General features: G+C 34.4%; 1 protein-coding gene across 1 annotated transcript in view; it reads right to left on the bottom strand.

Annotated features, from left to right (window-relative positions):
- Positions 1 to 24,032, bottom strand: part of LOC117035961 (uncharacterized) — a 38,469-nt gene that overhangs the window by 6,102 nt on the left and 8,335 nt on the right. Inside the window, exons 2-8 of the mRNA XM_033130348.1 lie at positions 16,123 to 16,198; positions 10,628 to 10,759; positions 8,427 to 8,550; positions 3,866 to 3,926; positions 3,736 to 3,782; positions 3,303 to 3,378; positions 1,719 to 1,820 (exon numbers count right to left, since the gene is read on the bottom strand). Of these exons, the coding sequence (XP_032986239.1) occupies positions 1,719 to 1,820; positions 3,303 to 3,378; positions 3,736 to 3,782; positions 3,866 to 3,926; positions 8,427 to 8,550; positions 10,628 to 10,759; positions 16,123 to 16,198 (618 nt within the window). The remainder of the gene's footprint in view (positions 1 to 1,718; positions 1,821 to 3,302; positions 3,379 to 3,735; positions 3,783 to 3,865; positions 3,927 to 8,426; positions 8,551 to 10,627; positions 10,760 to 16,122; positions 16,199 to 24,032) is intronic.

The following is a 24,032-nucleotide window of genomic DNA, read 5'->3' as shown; positions in this document are numbered from 1 at the left end:
ATCATATGTTAAATCCATTTTTAGTTTTCTAAGGAACTGCGCTAAACTGTTTTATAACATAAAAAACACATCAACTTGAAATAGAGTTAAAAAGAGGAATAGATAGCCATAGCATTTTGAATGAAAAAAGATAACTTATTAAAAACCCAGGATAAGATACTACAATTGACCATAAGGTTAGCACTTTGCTTCTTAGCCAACAAGTTCTAACTTTAGAACTTGTTTGTTTCATAAAAGTAAACTTTTCTTTGTTAGAAAAGCAAACTTCTAACTTTTGTTTCATAAAAGCAAACAAAAGCCAAGCTAAACAAAAATAAACAATAACCTCCGCCCTACATATTGTCTGAAAAACAAAACAACAGTTTCCGGTACTAACTTCTAAGAGAGATTTTCACAAGGATTTTATTCATAAGGAACAGGAACGAAATAGTTATTTTGAATTGTGAAGATAAATACTTCCTAAGAATGGGCATAGAGATTAAATGAGTGAATGAGACTGTGTCAAAGCAGGTATAAAGGCCATGGTAAGCTGAAGAGCTCTGTGTACCCCCTTACATATTTTATGCATAGCCTGTGATGCCTGCTAATGTCTAACACAATGCCTAGCATTGCTTAAATATTCCTCCTCCGGGGGAGTGAAAAATCAGAACTGTTCAGGTGGCAAAATGCTTCATGTTTTGAGGTAAGGATTGAGGCTGGAAGAAAAAGTGGAATAGCCCATGAATGTCTACTCTAACTTGTATTAACTCAGTTTATAGTAGATAATCTCAAGTTATTGAAAATAATAGTTATATACTATTTGGTTTTTTTTGTTGTTGTTTTTTTAAATACAAATACTAAATATTCCTCATGGTTTGAAACAATACTGTGTATTCGGAGATTAGATTAGAGAAAAATGCCAGTAGAGAGGAGTACAAAAACTTTTTTTGTAAAGATAGAGAAAAAAGGTTTCAAGATAATTTTTAAATTGTCTCATCAGTTTATAAAGATATATGTATATACATATATATATATGTGTGTAAGTCAGAAAAAATTCTAGTATATATATGTATATGTGATACGCATGTGTGTGTAAGTCAATAGAAGAAATTCTAGTATCATTTGACACCTTTGATTTAAGTTTCAGGTATATTGATAGAATAAACACAAATTATCACTTAGAATCATAGCATTTTAGATTCTGAAGGGATCACAGAGATCATCTAGCTCAATATTTACCAAATAGTTTGGAGAATAATGTTAATGCTTGTTCTGTGGGGGGAAAAGAGAGTTCTGTGCTCAAATACGTTGGGGAAATACTGGGTTAAATAAAATTTAATAAATTGTTACTTCAGGAATTCTACGGGTCAAGCTAATTTCATGGTGATATGTGCATTTCCAAAACTTAATTGATTAAAAAAACACCCCAAAAAATCCAACCTTTTTAGTTTTATAAAACTAGTATCTCGTGAAACTCTAGTTTTATATGTCCTTAGAACTGAACATAAGAAAAGCTAACTGATCTGGTCCAACTTCTTTATTTTACAAATTAAACAACAGTAGCCTGAAAAGGTTGTCACTTGCTCTAGATTACATACAATTTATAAGTGGCAGAGCTAAGAGTTGAATGCAAATTTCCTGATTCCCAGTTCTGTGGGTTTTTTCCCCACTCTACCACCATTAAGGAATTTGTTTCTTAACTTTCATAAAATATTTATCTAAAATCGTGTTATTTTTACCCATGAAAGTCTTCATTTGGGTGCCAATCCCTGGATTCTTCCATAGAATTAGGTGGGGGATTTACATCTTCATCAGAATCCCAGATATCCATTCCAAGATTACTAGAGGAGAAATATCAGTAAGAAAATTTAAATTCAATCAGAAACAGGGTCATAGGCTTTTAAACACACAAGCACAAAATAAGGGGGAAAAAAAGCAAATATGCACACTGCATTTTGGAAAAATCTACAGATATTTTGCCGTTTTGCTTTAGTGGAAAAAATAAGGCTTAAGAACCATGAGGTAAAAGGTCATCAGTCAAGTAAAATCTGAAAGGATTTTCAACTGTTAGGATGTAAACATTATCTCCAATGGCCAAGAGATCATAAAAATTAAGGGCTTAGGGAACAGGCACTATAAGGAAAGGTTAATAGAAGAGATAAAGGGGGAGTGGGAATAAGGTCAGGGGTATTCAAGCACTGAACATCAGATTTCCCTAACTCCATTCTTCCATGTACCTTCTCTGAGGACCCATACTTTCCACCATACGAAATTCCATTGTTGAATGCCTTGCTCCAGCACCAGTCATCAATTCACAGATTCATCCATTCAGCAAATATTTTTCAGGTGCCCAAAATGTGCCAGGCAGTGTTTAAACACTTAGAGATGCATCCTAGCCCATTTTTTAAAATTTATATCCAAGTAACTTGCTTGCTGTAGTTTTTAAATAACGTGGACACAGATTTTTCCCACCAAAGAAAAATTCCTCTATGATACATAGTCTTAGTATCATGAAACAGTATAGACTTTAAGAAGTAACTATATCTTTTATCTATTTACTATTTACATAGTGGCTTAATATCCACTATGCTGCTGTTTCTAAAAGGCAATCTCAAAATATTACCATAGATTATGATCGATAGCTGCATTAAGGAGGTCAACCATTTATTTATTTAAGGGGATATTTTTGAGTTTACTCAGCTTGATGGCAGTCCAGGAATTAGGGTTAATCATTTATATGGTGTAGCACATTGGTTCCCAATCCCGAAAAGCTTTCAAAAATCAAATTCCTGATTCCTCTCCCCTGATACTAAACCTATTAAATTAGTAGCTCATATGGTGGGGCCTAGGAATCTGTCTTTTTATAACATTCTCTGGCTGATTCTGCTGTATTGCCAAATTCAGAAACTACCATTCTAGAAGAGGCACCCCAAGGGCCTCTTCTATGATAAAGGTGACTGACTGATAATACCTGTATATTTAAAACGTTTTCAGTTTAAAATCATTTGTGCCATGCACCATGAGGCCAAATTTAGGAGATGACAAAGTCTGAATTTTTGACAAATACAATGGCAAGATTTGTAACTAACATTCTTTAGGATAATTTTCCAAAACTTCTGAATATATTGAACACAAAAATTAGTTATGGCCATCAGACTGTCTTAATGATATATCAATTAATTCTTTTTTAGTTTCTATATTTAACAATGAGAGTTGTAACAAAGGTTATACTTTAAGAAACCTGCAAAGGATAAGAGAGAAATTTTACTAAAGTAATAAGATCCTTGGATAAGATACGACTCACAATAGGGTTTAAAATTTACCTTCTCATGGGTTGCGTTTTGAGATCCGCTAAGTATACACATCCATCTATTTGATGACCACGGGCCTCACCAAAAGCTAAAAACAATCAATGAAGAATTAATATTGATCAAATAAAATTAATGAGATAAATTATGTGACAAGATCCTTGGATTTCTCTAATCAACTAGCAGATTATGTAACAAACTGATTTATTACAGCAGCAGTGATAAGATTCTAAAAATTTACAGTTTTCTTGTTTGTTTTTGTAAAGGGATATAGTAAAAATCTAGATAAAATGTATTAAGTGGAAAATGCGCTAACCCTAAAACAAAATAACTTAGACTAAAAAAGAAAAAAGCATTATTATCTATATTTTGCTGCATATTCATTTACACGACACTAGATGTTTTTATAACATTGGTCCTTGGTTTTAGTTGAACTTTACGAAAATACCTTGAATTGCTGCATCTGGATCCCAGCCTTCCACATCGATAAGGTACCTGAATAAAAATATCATTTCAATTTTACAAAATAGGTGAGGCTGAATTTTAAAATTTTCTTCTACCACCCATATCATTCTTACCTACATATAAGGTATCCTGTTCTGTTAATTCCATTAGTGCAATGAACTCCAATGAGTTTATCTATAAAATGTAAAGAAACATTAAAGAGTATGAAAAAATAAGAATAGTACAATAAAAAGCATGTTTTATACACAACTTACAATAATTTTCAATAAAAGTATCTACTACTGATAGAATTCTTAGTCATTGTATTTAAATCTAATATGTCAAAGGGACACTATCAAAGATTCAGGAAAGAAATAGGCTTTTTTTGTTGACTCTACAGTTTTAAAGATGAATTCTTTAAGTTAGACAAATGAAAGACAAAGTTTATATCATGTTCATGAATAATATGCTTCAAACATTATTCAGAAAAAAATTATTTAAAACTTACTTTTTTCATCTTAATTGCCTTTACATTCAATCAAATGCACTAATACTTTCTGGTTACTAGAAATATCTATGACACCATTTCTCTTTTGAGGTACATTATTACCACAGCTGAAGAATTAAAAGATGAATCTGTTGACCTTTGTGAATGGGCCAGGAACCTTTTCATTCATGGCCGGGGTGACTTATCTTAAAGAGTTTCCTTGCTCATGAGGTTAAAATTTGAGTACTTCCCTATAGAAGGTGCATTTTGAAAGGCATATTCATCTCCTGGTTATTGTTCTGAGGAAATTTTTCAGTAAGATTCATGCTCTAGGTTTTTTTTTTCCCCTTTCACTCGTATTTATCTTACATTCACCTTTTCTATCCTCCTAATCACTAGTACTACTCCTTCTCAAGAGTTGATTTGCCACCTCTCCATAGGACCATGTGTGAAGGTTCAGAAAGCATTATTTCAGTGTCTGTTAGGACACTTTCAACTGACAGAAAAGTTACAACTCACATTTCCAGATCTTTAAATTGCTTTCAAATATCATAAATTTCTGTGTTAACATATTTAGAATGGGTTTATAGTAAGGAATTTTAGAGACCTGTTTTCATCACTTATTTTGTATTTTGAACAAAATAGAATTTATTTTTCTAGAAAATAACAGAACTAATTTAGTCTTTTTATATGTGAAAGAATGATCACTATTAAACTTAGAAACTTTTTTCTGATATGTGCGTGTTTTTCCCAAATATCCCTATATGGATTTATAATAAAAATATTAAGGGGGAGGTTTTCATTTGAGCAACGATGGCTGAGGGAATTCCAGTTGAATCTGCCCAGCAACTCAATGAGTTCAGAGTCCAGTAGGTGGAGACACACAAGTAAACAAAGCATTTATCATAAGACTCATAATAAATGCACACAGAGGTGCTATCAGAGGATATAAGAGAGAACCCTTAATTTCATACTGGGGGAAAGGAGGTTTCAGCGGGAATGTTTGAAAGAAACATTTAGATAATCTTCAGAAATATGATGGAGTCACCACATGAACAAGATGGAAAACATTTCAGTAATAGAATGTGTAAAGGCAAGGAGTATAATGTGTGGGAAACAGACATGTGAAGTGTATGTAAAGCAGACTTACGAGATTTTTAAGAAAGGAGGTCAAGGATCAAGCCATGAAACATCCTCTGTCACTTAAGGAATCTGGTGCTTATTAGATGGGATGCCACTGAAGGACTTTAAGTAAGGAAGTGACCTGATAAGATGTGCATTTTAGAAACGTAAATTGGAAGTTTGGAGAAAAGATTGGTGGGAGGAGAGGCAAGAAATCTACTTAGGAGGCCATCATAATAATCGTAATAACTAAGATCAGAGAGGATGGGAGTAGATCTGGGGAGACAGGGATAGGAGAAAAAAGAGAGAGTTCAGTTTTTGACATGTTCAGTTTATTGGTGCCAGATGAACCCCTTGGTGAAGATACTAGATGTCTTTGAATACGGACATGGAGCTCAGTGTTCAAAGGTCTGCGCTAGATACATAGATTTGGGTGCCTAAAGTTTAAGCCACAGGAAGACGAGACAAAGTGAATTGAGTGAAAAGAGAGCTTCGGACAGAATCTATTTTTTTTTTTTAAATCAAACCATTTCATTGAAGGGCTTAGGGAAAGAGTCTGAGGGCTCGGAAGACAATGAGATCTGATGTCCTCAACCAGACTGGGATCTTCCCAGATTTGCAGTTGACAAAAGTAGGACAGAATCTCGAGAAACACTAGGTATTATGGATTTGAACGGAACAAACAAATGAAAAACAAGACAGCTAGAAGACTAGAAAACATTTAGATAAGTAGAAGAAAAATAAGAAAAACAATATAAAAGAAAAAACTTTTAAGGAAGGAATGAACAACAGAAGTTAAACATACAGAGATTCAAGCAAGGTAGGGATGGAAAACTATTCTTTGAATTTCTATGAGCTTCTAACTGAACTACAATTAGTGGGTTGTAGAAATCAGATTAAAAGTGGTAAGTAAGAATCTCTTCAGTGAATGGAAATAAAAGAAATGGAAACAATAATAGAGACAACTCTTCTTAATTAAAAGCATAATCAGTAAAGGAAGGGAAACAGAGTGAAAGACTTAATCAGGTTGCAAGATGAAGAAGAGGGTATTATTTTAAGATAGTGGAGGCCTGGGCATGTTTTTATGTTGATATTATAGAGCTGAGAATAAATGAAAAAATGTCCTGCAGAAGGCAGGATTGGAGAGAATGTCCAATAAAGGTAGAGAATTAGTTTGCTTTTCTTAAGAAAGCAAAGGGAAGGAAGACTATGAAAATATAATACAGTAAGATAAGCGAGGAAGGGACATCATACTTGATGTCCTCTATGTTCGCTGAGAAGTGGGAAGCTATATTACTGCTGAGAACGAGGAAAATGAGTATGGCATAGAGGCAAGATTTGGAAGCAGACGAGTGAGCTGACTAGGGATAGGGAGAAGACGGCAAAGCAGCATTGAGAACCTAGCTGAAACCCTTAACCATCAATCCATGCTAACACCCATCCACACTGTGGAGGTATTTTTTTCTAACATGCAAGAGATGAGAATGAGGACTGTACATTAAGCCAGAGTTGAGTATTTCCACTGGAATTTAGAGAATATTTCTTAAAGATCTATCACTGACTAACTTTGGCGATAAGGATAAAGAAGGGATGTATATCTTTTCAGCCCATACAGGAAACTTTTTTTTCTCTACTTGGTTTTTAAAATTAAGAGCCTAAGATCAGATCAATGTTCTAGTGTCTAAAGCATCACAAACTTTCTGGTATCACAGACTAAAATACAACTTTACGCTGCTCGGCAGAAACCAGTAAGAACAGGGTCCTGATTCATTCAATCTGTCTCCCTAATAAAAACAGTTGAACTAACAGCAATTAGTGCCCCCTCCCCTCTGTCTAATCTTTGGAGAAAATAAGCTAATGAAGCTCTTTTTGATTTGCTGGGACAGAGTAAAAATGAGAAGCCCTGGGTCCAGAACAAGGCTGCTGTGGTTGACATCGTAACCATTCTGATCAGCCTAAAACCAGGAAACCAATTCTACTTCCCAGGCTCTTACTGAACAGCTGGTTAAAGAGCAGCCATTAGCAATGCATCTGAAATAAGTCACTTCCCAAGAAGTAGCCCTGGTCTTTTGAAATTCTTCTTCCCTAACGCCAGGAGACTAGGTAGGTACCTTCATCCTTTTCTTTCTATTCATTCACCTCCCGCCCCCCAAAAAAGGGTTTCTTGTTCCTTTTACATTTCTGGATGTAAAAAAAAATTGCTTATTTCAGGAGATTCCTGCAGATAGGTAGGGGAGAATTGGCATCTGTTGTAATTATTTAGCCCATGTAATTCTTTCTGTAACAAGCAGATACAGGAAAAGGACAACTGTGATGTTTATCCTGTAGGATATGTTTGCACATCATTTATAAATACAATTATATAATGACACTGTCATTTAAAAATATCTCACAAGCATTTTGCCAAATGACTAAATATTCTTCTTTTACTTGGGCTTTAACATCTGCCTAGTATATACCATGTGTATGTACATGCCAAAATTTATTTAACCAATTTCATGTTAATGATCTTTTAGGAGCTTTCCAACTTTTCAATATTATAAACACATCAATGGACATCCTCATAAATACATGTTTACATATACCTCTATTTATTTAGGAAAGACCCCCACCCCCCCATAGATTCATGGAGTTAAAGAGGTTTTTACAAGTTTTTAAGTTTTATCTTTCTTTGCTGTATAAAGCCAAATTGTACACCGAAAAGACTAAGATGTACCTTACTTTATGATATACAGTCTTTCAAGAAAAGTTATTTCTAAGTCAATTTTTAAATACTGACTTACATTTTCATGTGTTCTCAGGGTATCAGCATATAAGGAATGCTGTAGGGGATCTACTTGAAAAGCAAATACTCATCTCTCAACGTACCATTTCTGTATGCTTTACTTTCCATAAAACAAGTTTTCTTAAAATAAGGGGCATGCACACATTATAATCTCAGGGGAAATCTTTGATAATGTCCTTTTAACTTGAAGTATTTGAGCAAAATATGTGTATCACGTTTAAGTGATCTATAATAATTTTTACTAAAATAATTTTTATCAATTAAGTAAAAACATTGGATTCTATCAAACATTGCTAATTACCATTTTCTGCATTTTCCCAAAGGAATTTTCTCACGCACTTTTTGAACTGCAGAATAGTAGTATTATCAGGGACTTCAAGTCCAACAGTGTAAAGTTTTTTATAATGAACACTTTTAGGTAAGTCCTAGAAACAAAGGAAAATAGAACACAACAATTACAAGTTATTAAAAACAAATTCTTCAACCCAATAAAACTCACAATTCAGTATTTTAAAAATAGAGTACAATGATTACATTGAAGGCCCACTTTAGACCAATTTGTGTAGAACTCTTGTACACTACATGAAAGACAATAAAAAATAAGCCCAATTCCCAGTGGCGCGTGATAATCATGAGTTAAGGGTTCAAATGATTAATCAGACACAGGGTCAACTTAATATACACACTTAGTGTTAACTCCACAATTGGTGTTAGGATTCCAGATGTCAGCTTAGGTTATGTTTAGTAAGCCTGTTTTAAAGTGCTTACATGTTTCCCTGACTGATTTAAAATTATGCAAGAGAATCTACAGAGGGTGCCAAATAATATATATACACATTTTAAGAAAGGAAAAAACTACATTAAAATTGTAATACCCAATGTATACCGATAACAAAAGATGAATACAACTCATGTGTATACATTTTTTTTTGGCACTGCCAGTATAAGTGAGGCTCTAAGAATAAAAAGGACTAATTTCATCATTTAAGTAAAATCAATTAATCAATTAACAACACTCAGTTAAAGAATGCCAATATTGGCAATGAGTGTAAATGCGTAAGATCAGATCTTAGGAGCAGATAATATATTTGGAAAAACCAGGGTAATCACCCTTGAACATTTATACGCTGAATAAAACAACTGGTTATATGTGCAGCAGTTCAGTAGTGGCTATAAATGCTAGGCCTTGAAGAATAGGTGGATTTTGGGGCGAGGATGGAGAGAAAAAAATTCCAAGTTTATGGAATGATTTGAGGCACACAATCAAGAATGAGCATAGAATGTTCACGAGATAGATAACTAATTAGAGGAGATGGTATGTTGTAAGGAACTGAGAAGAGTTAAGATGAGATGGGGACCAGATTAAACTGCGCCTTGCAAGTTGGGGAGAGGAATTTACATGTGATACGTTAAAAACAGGGAGGAGGGCAAAGAGAATGAAGACTTTTTTTAGGAAGAAACTAGAACTGGCATGAAAATTTTGTTTAAGGACAACTAAGAATGGAAACGACTAGCTGCTGAGTTATCAGGTGAAACACCTACAGAATCTGGGATACATTTCACAAGGAAAAATCTACCGGTTTTAGTCCTTGATCTGACGTAAGGTACCAGGAGGACAGAAGACTCCAGGGATTTAAACCTGACAGGCTGAGGAGAAACAGGGCAGCTCAAGAGAGTGCTAATTTGTATTTTTGGGAAGGGGTGGTGTTTAAGAAATGAATGTATGTTTAGTTTTATGTATGTTGAACTATGACATTGCAGCAACGTATCCAAGACAAAATGTCAATCAGGGTAAATGAGAGATGACATCTTTGATGGCACCAATCCAATTGAACAGCAAGGTTCAAGAGTTATTTTCTTCTAGAGTAAGGTTTTAAAACTCTTGCTCTCTAAGATTGGGGATGGGGCTGGCGGGGAGGACTGTCCCTAAGATCAGGGATGGGGAGGGAGGGACTAGAGGATGATGATGAGGCCTAGTGGGTCCTTAATCTCCTGCTTCAATCAGCACAACTCCCTGTTTACTTGCTTCATATAATGGACTTCAGAGCAAAGTTTAATGGAAATGATTTTGATGCTAAAGAAAGTTCGAAAAACACTATTGTGGAATAACACCTGTCTCACATTTTTTCCTTTTCTTTATCTTTTCCTCTTTTGCTTTCTTGTCCATCATACACTCTTTTCCTTTCTTTTGTTTCCTGTTCACTTTTTGCTTTCCTTTTCTATGTCCATCTATTAATACATTTCTTTCTTCTAGTTATTTTGTTCTCTTAAAATAACAAAATTCCATTTTTCTTCTCTCTGCACAATCCAAGATTTTAGAAAAGAATATACTATATGATTATATGAAGGATTTAGAAGATTTCTAAGAGATTACACATGGGTAATTCTGAAATTTATATTAAAAAAACAAAGAGAATATCTCAATTCACTTTCCAAACACAATATAAAGTCTTTTCTATTTTAAGACCTATCCATGATAATGAAATACATTTGTAACTTTACCTTCACTTCATAATATCTTGTGGTATATGTTAAATCGATAATTAATCCAAGCTCCACATTTAGTGCTTTTATTGCACTAACCAAGTCTTTTGGTGTAAACTTCTGGGTTGGAGTAAGTCTCTGATTAACTGCCTATAATGAAAATGAACAATAAGGTTACATGATAAAGATGAAATGTAAATACTTAACATAAAACAAAGGAGAAAAAACATAAGGCAAAAAGAATTAGTGAGAATTTTCATAGCTTTAGGAACACTGACAAAGCTGTTAACAAATTAGAGCTGTAAGAAGAGCCTAAACATATTTACATCTTTTGCTTCAGTGATTTTATGTCTAGAAAATTATCCTAAGGCAATTATTAGTGATGTGGGGGAAAAAGAGATTGGGTATCAGAACATTCACTGCACCGTTATTTATAATAGTAAAAATACTTTGTACAAAGTGTCCAAAACAAAGGGTTATATGTACGCACTATAATTTGGGAAGCTTTGAAGAACTATAGAAAAATGTATGCCATTATATCTCCTTAGAAGAATTCGAAGAAATTGTGAATTCCCGGTTATTTTCTTGGAGCATGTTCAGCTTTCCAAAACAACTAAGGGCTTCTTGGGTCCCCTAAGCGGAGGAATGAAGAACCTGCAGAGAAGCCTGATCCACCAGGCTCTGCATCAGATCTCCACAGATGCATAAAATACACATGCTATATTTCTGTAAAATAGTTTATAACTCTTTTATAGAGAGCAGTGCTGTCCAATGGAAACATAAGCCACATATGTTTTAAAATTTAAAATTTTCTAGTAGCCACACTCAAAAAATAAAGATACAGATGAAATTAATTTTAACATGTTATTTAACTCAATATATCTAAAGTATTATTTCAGCACGAAATTAATTAAAAAATTGAAATTTTACTTTGTTTTCTTTTTTACTAAGGTTCAGTAGCTACCTTGTAATTTACACTTACAGTACATCTTAATGTGGATTTGCCACATTTCAAGTGCTCAATGGCCACGTGTGGCTGGCTGGCTACCATCCATATTGTATAGCACAATTTTAGAGTATTTCTGATCTCCAAAGACTCGCAAGGCCTATAGGCACTGGTTCTGCAACTACAACAAAAAAGAACTAATTAAAACTTTCTACATTGAAGTTTAGTTTAGAATCTAGAATCTATGGGAGGAATTTCCTGAAGAACTTCTGCAGGCTATGTTCATCTTCAGAAATTCAGAAAGTACTTCATTCAATTAATATTAATGGGTTTGGTTCTAATAAAATTCTTCCCAATTAGCAAAAATCATATTTATTCTGGTTGACATCTGTAATTTTCTGTATGAGGATATATTTCCTTCATGTAAAAAAGAAGTGTAAATATGTTTGTTATCTTGTGACAGCACTCCTTCCCTCTTTCCAATAGGATAGACAGCTGTGATATTGTGGGTAGAACTCTGGAGAATCATAAAAAGTGGGTACAGTCATAGTTCCACTATTACCTTGTTGTATAACCTTAGAGAAGTCACTAAAGCCCTCTGGGCTCTGGTTTATACATCTTTAAAATAAGGTAGATTGACTCCATCAGTGATTCCCAAACCTAGATGCCCACTGTAATCACCTGAAGAAACTTAGAAAAAGCAAAAAAATTTCTAGATTGTACCCTGAGCTACTGAAACAGTTTTCTGTGAGGAAGAGTCTGGGCCCCGTGTTTAAGCTCAGCTGGTGATTCAGAGGCCACCAGAAATGGTAGTCTTAAGACCAGCATTTGGAAACTACTGCACTGATTTACCCTGAGATTCACTTTAGTTCTAAAATTAACTATGCATCCAGGTAGATAATTTCCTCTTTCAAATATCCTAACCTGAAGTCGTAAGGCTGAATTAGCCAAAGAATATCATATCCACTTTCTCATAGTTTGAGACATTTAGAACAGACATCTAAAATGAAATGAGGCTTATTCTTATTCTCTATGTGTTAGCTTCACTCTGCTTCTAAACACTGAGTGATCTTTAATTCAAAGACCAAATATAAGATCAGAAATTAAACTAGTTGCAAATAAACGTAGCTGCAAATGAATGCATGAAGCAGATATTTCACTCTTGAATTACCAAGAACTGAAAATACACTACTTGAGAGTATTTTCTAAGCCCTTCCTACTTCTTTCTTTGTAATATCTTTCTTCCTGCCTCTACCCTATGAAACAAGTTATTTGGGAATATACTTTCCTCAGAGTTATCCAGACTAGCTGATTTACATTTTGAACTTCTTTGCTCCAAAGGAAGAGGAAAAAAAAAGCTTCTATATCTTCTCAAAGCTGATCAACCAATCATCTGTCCTATTCCCTCCAACTGTCCAGAGCTTAAAAAGACCTGTAGAACATGAGATAGTACAGTTCTGATGCCTATTAATATGACCTTAGGTGAAGGCAAATACCGCTTATAGGAAGCTTAATAGTCTAATCACAAAATAATCACATCAAGGGATATAACCGAGGTCATTAGCTATGCTAACTAGAAGAGAAAAAAAAACACACACAAATCCACCTAAACAATTCAAAGTCTTGGATGCTGTTCCTGTAGCTGTTTGTCAGTGCCATGTCCATTACACTTCAGCATATCCCAAGGCATGTTGCAGCATCCTATTAAAAGCACCTCTGACTATCGACCTGAGGGCTTTCTCTGGTCTGTATGCACAGGGTAGCACAGAGAAGTTTTAATGGCCACAAGAAAAGCTCTCAGATAGATGACAGTCTGAGGAAAACGACGCCTTAGTTGGGTAACTCTGAGGTGTATTCTGAACTGAGTTCCCTAAAAGGGATTGAGCTTGCCCAGAGTGATAACCTGGTAACACATCCTTTACTGGCTTCCTTCACTTTCCTGTTTCACATCGTCAAACTCTCAAGATGGTGCTTGCTGGGATCACCACTTGAAATCAAGTCCTTTTCTCTGGATCTGCTTCTGAGGAACCCAAATTAAGGCCATTTACACAATTAGAATCTAAAATACAGGTGTGTCTATAGTGAGTTACATTTAAAGCACACAAACATTCACACAAGGGAAGTTACAGAATGCATACTATTGGGACAGGGTCTTTGTGATTAAGATCAGAGGCTTAGAAACTATCAGACCACCCTGGGCTTGAGTCCCAGTTCTGTCACTATTATGTGATTTGGACAAGTCACTTTTCTCTCTAAGCTTCAAGGTCATCATCTGTAAAACAGTACTTACATTATAGGATTGTTATGAGAATTAAATGGGATAATGCAAAAACGTTTAATACAGGCCCCAGTGCATATTAACCTTTAAATAAACCTAGTTAAGCGTATTCTTACATTGAAGTGGAGAATGGGAGTCTGCTTCATTAAATTAGATACACTGACTGAACTCTAGTCAACTGGAAAGGAACTCTAGTCAACAAGAGGACACACATGATATATAGGCCACAAGGTGGAGGAATGTAACTCCTTGTCACCAAGGACTTGGCACATTTCAAAAAGGATTGTCCCGCTTTGGTCTACTGGAATTTTGTTTTTTGCATCAAATCGAGTGTTAAATAAAATATTAACCATGAATGAAGAATAATTTTGTAGTAGAGTTATCATTAAAATAATCTCACAGGATTTTTCAATCAAATAGTAATCAGAATGAATCCAAGATTCTTACAATATAATTACAACATTAGAATTATTAGGTTGGTGCAAAAGTAACTGTAGTTTAAAAGGTTCAAAAAGCAAAAACCGCAATTACTTTTGCACCAACCTAATAAAAGGGGATCTTGGAACTGAGGCTCTGATAAATTACTTGTCCAATGTCACAGGCTAAATGCCAGTCAATATTTTAATCCAGAAATTATCATCTTTAAACAGCTCATAATACCAGGCTGCCTTACTTGATTAAATACTCATTTTTCTCCCAGATACAAAGGTTCTAAGTTTCCATGTTTATGTTAAAGAAGAACACAGAATTTTTAAATTGTTGTCAAATGTTATATATGGGTTATCTGGAGGTAAATCTATAATTTTGGTCAGTCTATAAACTTACCAGCACGTTCCTAAATTGCTGTTACTGCTCTTCAGTGGTGTGTGAGGATAGTGCAACAGGTTTGCTTTTTGTATTATGATTAATAAGAAAAAGCTGCAGTTAACACAATGTACTACAAAGCCAAATATGTATGTTTTAAAAATTAATTCTATTTGGCAATAAAAAGAACTTTCTAGTACATGGTACAACATGATGTACCTTGAAATCATGCTGAGAGAGAGTCACTAGTCACAAAAAGGCCACATACGTATGATTCCAGTCATATGAAATGTCCAGAAGAGGCAAATGTATAGACAGAAAATAGATTAGTGGCTGGTTGCCAGGGGCCGGGGGAGAAGAAAATGATGAATGACTGCTAATGGGTACAGTTTCCTTTTAAGGTGATGAAAATGATAATCTGGAATTACTGGTGATGATCACACAACGCAATGAATATATTAAAAACCACTGAATTGCATACCTTAAAAGGGTGAATTTTATGGTTTGTGAATTCTATCGCAATATATTAAAAAAGTAACTTAAACACCACTGAAAAAGAAAGATCCGAGTTAAATTAGGCAAATATAAAAGATTTTGAGCTGTGTACTCACACTTTCCCAACGTAAGAGAAAGCAAGAGAAAATGCAGCTGCCATAGTTCTGAGGCCATCTAAAACATGGCATGGGTTTCAAGCATCTTTTGATTTTTTTTAGGAAATGCTATACAAAGGATTTGACAAATTGATAAAAGAATGTTGATCGTTTATGGAGGTAGGAACTAAAGAATTATCCCTCTTTATTTTTGGATTATAACTTTTAAATAGATGTAATATAAAAATTAAAATATTAGTAACACTAGGATTAAAGATCTTTTCTTTCAAGAGTATTTAATTTTGTTAAGTCTGTTTTCAGTAAAATAAGTTTAACCATTAAAAAGTAATTGAATTTGGCAACAAAAAGAAATGAAGTATGATACATGCTACAACACAGATGAACCTTGAAAACATGACACAGAAACCAGTCACAAAAGACACATATTGTATTATTCCGTTTAGATGAAATGTCCAGAACAGTCAAATTTATGAACACACAAAGGAGACTGGTGGTTGCCTAGGGGAAGGGGGGTGGGAGTAAAGGAGAAAGGGGAATGACTGCTACTAGGCATAGGGTTTTTTTTTGAGGGGGTGATGAAATTTTCTAAAATTGTGGTGACAGCTGTATAACTAGTGAATTGTATACTTAAATAGGTGAATTTTACGGTATGTGAATTATATATCAATAAAGCTATTATTTAAAAATTAATTCAAAACTACTCCCTTACACCAGTAATTAATAACTGTATGTGTGAAAGGTTTGTTACCTCTATGTCAAACATTTGCTGGAAACTTGCATTCAAATATTTTCACAAAGGAAAGCATAACATTAAATAAACATGGATTACATTAGTCTCAATCCTCCTTATTAAATAAGAAAATAATATACATACACCCTTTAAAGGAACTTTAAAAGCAATAAATCGGGTTCCAGGTAGAGGATGTCCAATTGGTGTCACAGTTCTCCACCTGCAATGAAAATAAACAACTACAATTAAAACAAAAAGATTTTAATGACTCAAGATGGTAAACAAAGAAATCATTTTTAAATAAATAGAGACTAATTTGTTGGTTAGTTGCTTTTTTAGTTGAAATTTAATTAACTTCTTCCTTCCTCAAACAAAAAAATTAAGGTTTTACATATGTACAGTACTTCTACAATAAATAAGGTAGCATCCATTTCCTGGATACACTTTCAATACCCCAAATGATATTTTGCTATTTTTTTTTTACGTCTATTTAGGTCCTATTACCATATTGAGCAACTTGTCTCATTCTAAATATGTCATGTTTTCTCTTGCTTCTTCTGGCCTTCTGCATATACCCTTCCCTTAGAACAAAATTTCCCCAGTTGCTCTGGCTCACATCCTCTCCATGTTAACTTCATTGATCTGTGTCACCTTCCCTCATGAACCACACACCTTCCCTCTTGAACCACTACCATTTTTAGATTAAAAAAAAAAAATAGATTTGTGGTCTTTTTTTTTTTGCACTTTTTAAACAAGGAATTAGCCTGCAATATTATTCTGAGTCCTGATACACTATACCTCACATACCTACATCAAAAATGAGCATAAATGAGAAATATAATCAAATTTTATCTAAACAAATATCTAACTCCACATTCAGTATTTGGTAGGACAATTTTTTTTTGCAGTTGAGTGTTTCATTAGTCCCATTTTATAGAGAAGAAAAAAAGACACAGAAAGGTTAAGTAACTTGTGGTGAGTCAATTTTTAAAAAGAACAATTTGATATCTTAAGTTTTAGACTATGATACATTGAAGTTTAAGAAATTCCTATTTTAAGTAGAGACTATCCAGTCTGAAGAACAGACAGCAAAAAGAATGAAGAAAAATGAACAGAACCTCAGAAACCTATGGAACACTGCCAAGTGCACTAACATATACAAGGTCTGACAGTTAAGTTCACAAACTCATCCTAGAAAAAGTGCTACATACCTCATTGCTAAACATCACTACAGTCACCTTCAAAGTACTCCCCTTGGGAAGCTATGCAGTGATGCCAGCGCCTAGTCCACCCTTCAAAGCAATTTTGGAACCTTTTTTCTGGAATGGTCATCAGAGCTGTTGTCATATTACCCTTGATGTCCTCAATGTCATCAAAATGTCTTCCTTTCAATATTTCCTTTATCTTATGGTAAAGAAAGAAGTCACTGGGGGCCAGATCAGTTGAGTAGGGAGGGTGTTCCAATACAGTTATTTGTTTACTGGCTAAAAACTTCCTCACAGACAGTGCTGTGTGAGCTGGTGCATTGTTGTGATCCAAAAGCCATGAATTGTTGGTGAAAATTTTAGGTCATCTGACTTTTCCATGCAACCTATTCAGCACTTCCAAATAGTAAGCCTGGTTAACTGTTTGTCCAGTTGGTACACATTCACAATGAATAATCCCTCCGATATCAAAAAAGGTTAGCAACATGGTTAAAACAAGTTTGTGAATTTAATTGTCACATCTCATATGTAATGGGTCTCCCAGAAAGAGAAGATTAAAGGGCCAGAAAAAAATTTAAGAAATAATGGCAGAAAACATCAAATTTGATGAAAACCTTCAATACCTGAGAAGTTTAACAAACTACAAACAGGATAAACTCAAAGAAATATACACCTAGACACATCATTGCTAAACTGTTAAAAGACAAAGATGAAGGAAAAAATCTTGAAATCAGCAAGAGAAAATGACACATTACATACAAGGGGATCTCAGTAAGATTAGCAGCTAACTTCTCATCTGCAGCTCACAAGGTAGTAAGATGACATTCAAATGCTGAAAGAAAAAGTACTGTCAACCAAGAACTCTATCTCCAGCAATACTATCCTTCAAAAAGTGCAGCTAGCAGTAGTCCTTTGCTTTGCAAGAACAGAAATTTGCTTTTGATAATTTATCTAGAATTGAAAAATTTGTTTCTCAAGTTTTTAAATACAATATAAATGTCACCAAAATCCATTAACAAAGGAATAATGTTGGAATAGGACTTTTTCTATAGAAATTAAAAAATGATTTCTAGCCAAAGTCATTCTAAATAAAAGAGTTCATTTTCACCTTTAAAGAACTCATTAACTCTTACATTTTTGCCTGTGATATTTTTATAAAATAATTTCTTTGATGGAATTTACTTGTGGAGTAAGATGCCCTTGAATACTTAACATTTATCCATTCCTCAACAGCACATCTAATTCACCATTACAAATGACAGTCAATTATGACTATAATTTTATACACATATTCATCGTTGGGTTTGACATCCAGCAGGGAGCTGTTCCTTAGTATCGACAATACAAGGGAACCCTACAGAAGCAATTTTAGACCATCTGCTAATACTGCCAATATTACTATAACATACACTTTTTTCAATCCATTTATTTTCACAACTAATGTTTCCATAATGGTACAAATAATGGTATCTAAATAAACTGGTACTTCATTTACATGATCTATTCAACTACTTTTAAGAAAAAAGCAAGTGTATCTATGTATATTCATCCCCCACATTTGCTTTTGGAATGCAATACTTTTTGGGTTTTGGTTTTTCAGACAGACAAAATTTTATTAAGTTCCTAGGGTACACAGAAATCTTTAGAGTATACTATGTAAGTCGCAAAGCCACTTGCTTACAATACTCTTGGACAGAGTGTAGGCAATTACCACTGCAAAATTAAACAAACAAATAAAAATACAGACTGGATGAAGAAAACCGTACTGTTTGCTACCAACAGCATCAATAAGTTGTCAAGCTACCAATCATTCCAACCATGCAAATGGATGAAAATACTAATTTGGGGTTAATAGAAGTAGGGGCAGAAGAATGTTATAGACAACGTCTGCTAGAAAAATCTTCTGTCCACCTATTCAAATACCATAGTACTATATTTGAGGATTAGTTTAAAATGCCATTTCTTTCTTAAAGTCTTCCTTTATTACAAAACTCCCCTATGACTTAACATCATAAAGAATAAAACAAATTAACCTCATGTGATTCCTAATGTGGTATTGTAAGAAAGATAGAACATCACAAATGTAGTAATGCTGCCAAAAATGCTTAAGCTGTATCTAATTAAGAAAGCAATCAGCAAACTCAAATTGAGGGTCATGCGTAACAAATTGCCTATACTAGGGGTAAGCAAACTTCTTAAAAGTTCAGACAGTAAACATTGTAGGCTTGTGAACCACACAGTCTCTGTTGCAACTACTCAATTCTGACACTGTAGTGCAAAAGCAGCCATAGATTCATGTACATGGCTGAATATGGGTGTTTTCGAATACAACTTTATTTATAGAAAGAGTTGGTCAGCCCAGCCATAGTTTGCTAACCACTGGCCTAGACTCTGAAAAAAATGACAGTATCATTAAAAAGACTGTTCTAGATAGAGACTAAAGAGACAACTAAATATATGTATGACCTTTTGGAGATCAAAAACAAAATCCGTTATAATTATATTGGTAAATCTGAATATGGACTATAAGAATACTATTTCAATGTTATTTTCCAAAGTATGATTATTATGTGTGGTTATACAGGGTAATACCTGTTTTTAGGAGATAAATGCTGAAGTATTTAGGAGTATACTGTCCTGGTCTCTGCAATTACCTCAAATGGTTAAAAAAAAAAAGTGCATATGTGTATGAAGATCAAGCAAATTGTGGCAAATTAGATTCCAGGACAAAGGTTATACAGATGTTTACTGTATTAGTCAAACTTTTCTGAAGGTCTGAGATGTTTTTAAATAAAATTAATAAGAAACAAATGATGGTACAATATATAACAGTAATGCTCTACCTTAAAAAAATCCCTTGAGTTTTTCCTTCTCCAAACTGCCATTTCTATTAACTCAACCATATAGCTCAGCAAGCAATTATGTCTTAATTTCTAAATTTTTTTCTTATAAGTCTTATCCCCACAGGAGATACTGTATATACTCTGATTTCCTTTAAGACCGAAAGCAGACCTTATGCTTCCTTTATATCCCCAAAGAGCACTTGGCGTGGCAGTATGGGTACAGTGTACGTTCAATGAACTCTCAGTTAATAAAAGATGTATTAGGACGTGCCCATAAAAAACATACTAACAATGATTTCCCTGAGCCATAAACCCCACTAAAAAATAACAAGTAGCTTTATCTTACTTGATTAAAATAATATCTATACCACATACCAAATAAATGCAATAATTCTAGGAGACATTAAACAGAAAGTCATAGAAAAATAAATGAAAGTATAGATAACTGAGGTAATTTCACTCATACTGATTAGCCATCTGTGGAGCCACAGCTCAACTACATTCTGGTGACAATTATAATACAAAATAGTAGTAATAACAATTTACATTCCCAGACTTCCATTTTTTTTCAGAAACTTTCATGAATCTTATCTCATTTCTCCTTATATAACTCTATATGAGATAGACAGAGTAGATACTTTTTAGAGGAGGTACTATTTATCCCTATTTGAGATATGAAAACTATGAGACCAAAAGTTGATTGGAGTTTCCTAGTATCCCAGGGAACTAATGGTAAAGTCAAAACTTGAATCTAGGTCTTACCACTTCTCTAAGGCACATTCTATATTTGGGGCAAAAAACGCAGGGAAGTACGAGGAAATTTTTTGCTTAGGAATGAAAAGGGGGATGGGATTTGCCCTTGAGCTTTTAGCTTTTTAATGAGAACAATGTACTACACAGGCAATGAGAAGGAACTGAAAAAGATAAAGCCATCACCCCATGGTGGAAATTTAAGCTTTTTAGAGTTTCTTCCTGATTCCTGTGCTATTCTCTTAAGACACTATGTTTTAGTCCATTTTTAAGAAATCTTCCACACCAGAACCTTAGCACAGACTCCTATGAAAATAAAATTTGGTTATAATTTGCATTCATAAAGGCATGTTTTTAAATACCGCATTTCCCCGAAAATAAGACCTAGCTGGACAATCAATTCCAGTGCGTCTTTTGGAGCAAAAATTAATATAAGACCCGGTATTATATTATAGTATAGCATAGTATCGTATACTACATTATATTATACTTGGTCTTATAATGAAATAAGACCAGGTCTTGTATTATTTTTTGCTCCAAAAGATGCACTAGAGCTGATTGTCCGGCTAGGTCTTATTTTCAGGGAAACATGGTAGGTTTTTACCTACCATGCTAGATCCTCATTACATTCCTATGTAAATAAGCACATATTTGTTCTCATTCTACAGAAAAGGAAATTAAAGCTAATCTTCATAAAATTATTTACCCAAAGTTATACACATAAGTAATTGAAAAGGTAAGACTGGAATAGAATCCAAGTACTTCATTTCAACGATTTCTAACTTTCGAAACTTCAACATAAAAATTAAAAAAAAAATGTCTTAACCCTTTTATGTTACAGGAGCAGCTACACTTTTAGAAAGAGGATTTGTTCTCAAAGGCAAGGAAAGTAAAGGCAAAAATAAATGAATGGGACTATGTCAAACTAAGAAGCCTCTGCATAGGAAAAGAAACCACCAACAAAACAAAGAGGCAACCAACTGAATGGGAGAAGTTAATTTGCAAACAACACCTCCAATAAGGGGCTAATATCCAAAATATATAAAGAACTTGTACAACTCAACAACAACAAAAAACAAATAATCCAATTAAAAATGGGCAGAGGACCTGAACAGACACTTCTCCCAAGAAGACATACAGTCAACATATATGAAAAGATGCTCAACTTCACTAGCTATTAGGGAAATGCAAGTCAAACCCACAATGAGATACCACCTCACACCTGTTAGAATGGCTATTCTCAACAAGACAAGTAATAACAAATGTTGGAGAGGCTGTGGAGAAAAAGAAACCCTCATACACTGCTGGTAGGAATGTAACTTGGTACAGCCACTATGAAAACCAGTATAGAGGTTCTTCAAAAAATTAAGAGTACAATTACCATATATGACCCAGCAATCCCTCTTCTGGGTATCTACCTAAAAAAATCTGAAAACATTTATCCATAAAGATATATGTACCCTTATTTTCACAGCAGCATTATTCATGGTAGCTAAGATATGGAAACAGAAGTGTCCTCCAATGGATGACTGGATAAAGAAGATGTGATATGTATATATGAATACTACTTGGCCATAAGAAAAAATGAAATACTGCCATTTGCGACAACATGGATGGATACTGAGATTATCATGCTAAGTGAAATAAGTCAGACAGAAAAAGTCAAGAACTACTATATGATTTCACTCATATGTGGGATATAAAACTGAAAGCAACAAAGGAATGAGACAAATAAAGAAACAAAAACTCATAGACACAGACAACAGTTTAGTGGTTACTAGAGGGTAAGGGGAGAGGGAGTGGGCAGAAGAGAGTAAAGGGGGTCAAATACATGGTGATGAAAGTAGAACTGACTCTGGGTGGTGAGCACACAATGTGATATATAGATGATGTATTATAGAAATGTACACTTGAAACCTCTATAATTTTACTAACCAATATCACCCCAATAAATTTAATAAGATAAAAGAAGATAAGAACCACTATGATTTTTTTCTCCAGTGTTTTACCCAAATAACTCATAATTTAGCATATAAATAGATCAATTTCCATCTGAACAAATATTGGATCACTGGTAGCAAGGGATGTTTTCTAACAAGGCAGATTATTAGGAAAATTGAAATCAGGCTTAAAGTCAAAACTTTATCTGTTAAGTTTTGAATCCTTCTTGAAACCCTGTACATTTTTAGTCTGCACCACTTCCTTGGCTAAAATGTTCCATAAGTTTTCTACTCCCTGCAGTAGTGGTGGAGAAAGAGAAGCCTGATTCATAGAGTAGGAACAGCAAATGCAATGAGAGCTGGCACTCTAGGGACGGACAGTGAAATTCAGTGATGAGAGAATACACGAAAGTGGTGTAAGACTAAAAGGAAAGGTATTTAGGTCTCCTCCCTTTCCTTAGATCCTCAAATCTCACTGTTAACCTTAGTGATTGAAACGACTTTATATCCATCTCTTCCTTTTTGTTTTTACCCCTTTGTGCAGACCTTACCACTTCACCCTGGATAACTGTAATGGTCTCTCGTGTGTCTCCTGAGCCTTTCAGATTCTCCCCCATTTATTCCATCCTATACCTCCCTGGTAATAGAAATTTTCTGTAAACACTATCATTACTGTTGAGACTCTTTCAAGGCCCTATTTCATACAGCCTTATCCCACATATTGCCTCTGACCTTTCTCCACGGATCCCACATGAAAAATATCTCAATCCAGCAGTTCTTCTTAGAGTCCCACAAATACATCAAGTTCATTTATCTTCTCGTGTTTTGTGCCTTTCCCTAGGCTCTCTGACTATCTCAATGGGGCACTAGTAACATTTTGGGCTGAACAAGTCTTTGTCGTGGGGGATTGTCTTGTGCTTTATAGGATGCTTAGCAACATTCCTGGCCTCTATCTAAATGCCAGTAGCACCCTCCACCCCAAATTGTGACAACCAAATATATCTTCAGATATTGTCAATGTCTCCTGGGGGACAAAACTGCCCCTGGCTGAGAACCACTGATCTAAATTCAAGTCTCACTTCAAGCCCTAACTCATGTCCTATAAGAAACCGCAAATCAACATAGCTCATAGCCATCTTTCCCTTTTCTAAACCTTTATGAAATGGTTATTTGCTGCAAGGCTCATTTTTTTTTTCACTGTTTCTTGACTACAGGTTCCATCAAAACTAAATTTCATATATATTATGTCTTTGCAACTGAAATCAATTAGGCCTGGAAAAATATCATATACTAACAATTCCAAATGGTAGAACATG

The sequence above is a fragment of the Rhinolophus ferrumequinum genome, chromosome 16 (assembly GCF_004115265.2).
Source record: "Rhinolophus ferrumequinum isolate MPI-CBG mRhiFer1 chromosome 16, mRhiFer1_v1.p, whole genome shotgun sequence".
In the NCBI taxonomy this organism is placed as follows: Eukaryota; Metazoa; Chordata; class Mammalia; order Chiroptera; family Rhinolophidae; genus Rhinolophus; species Rhinolophus ferrumequinum.
This window is presented reverse-complemented; position numbering and strand designations above follow the sequence as displayed.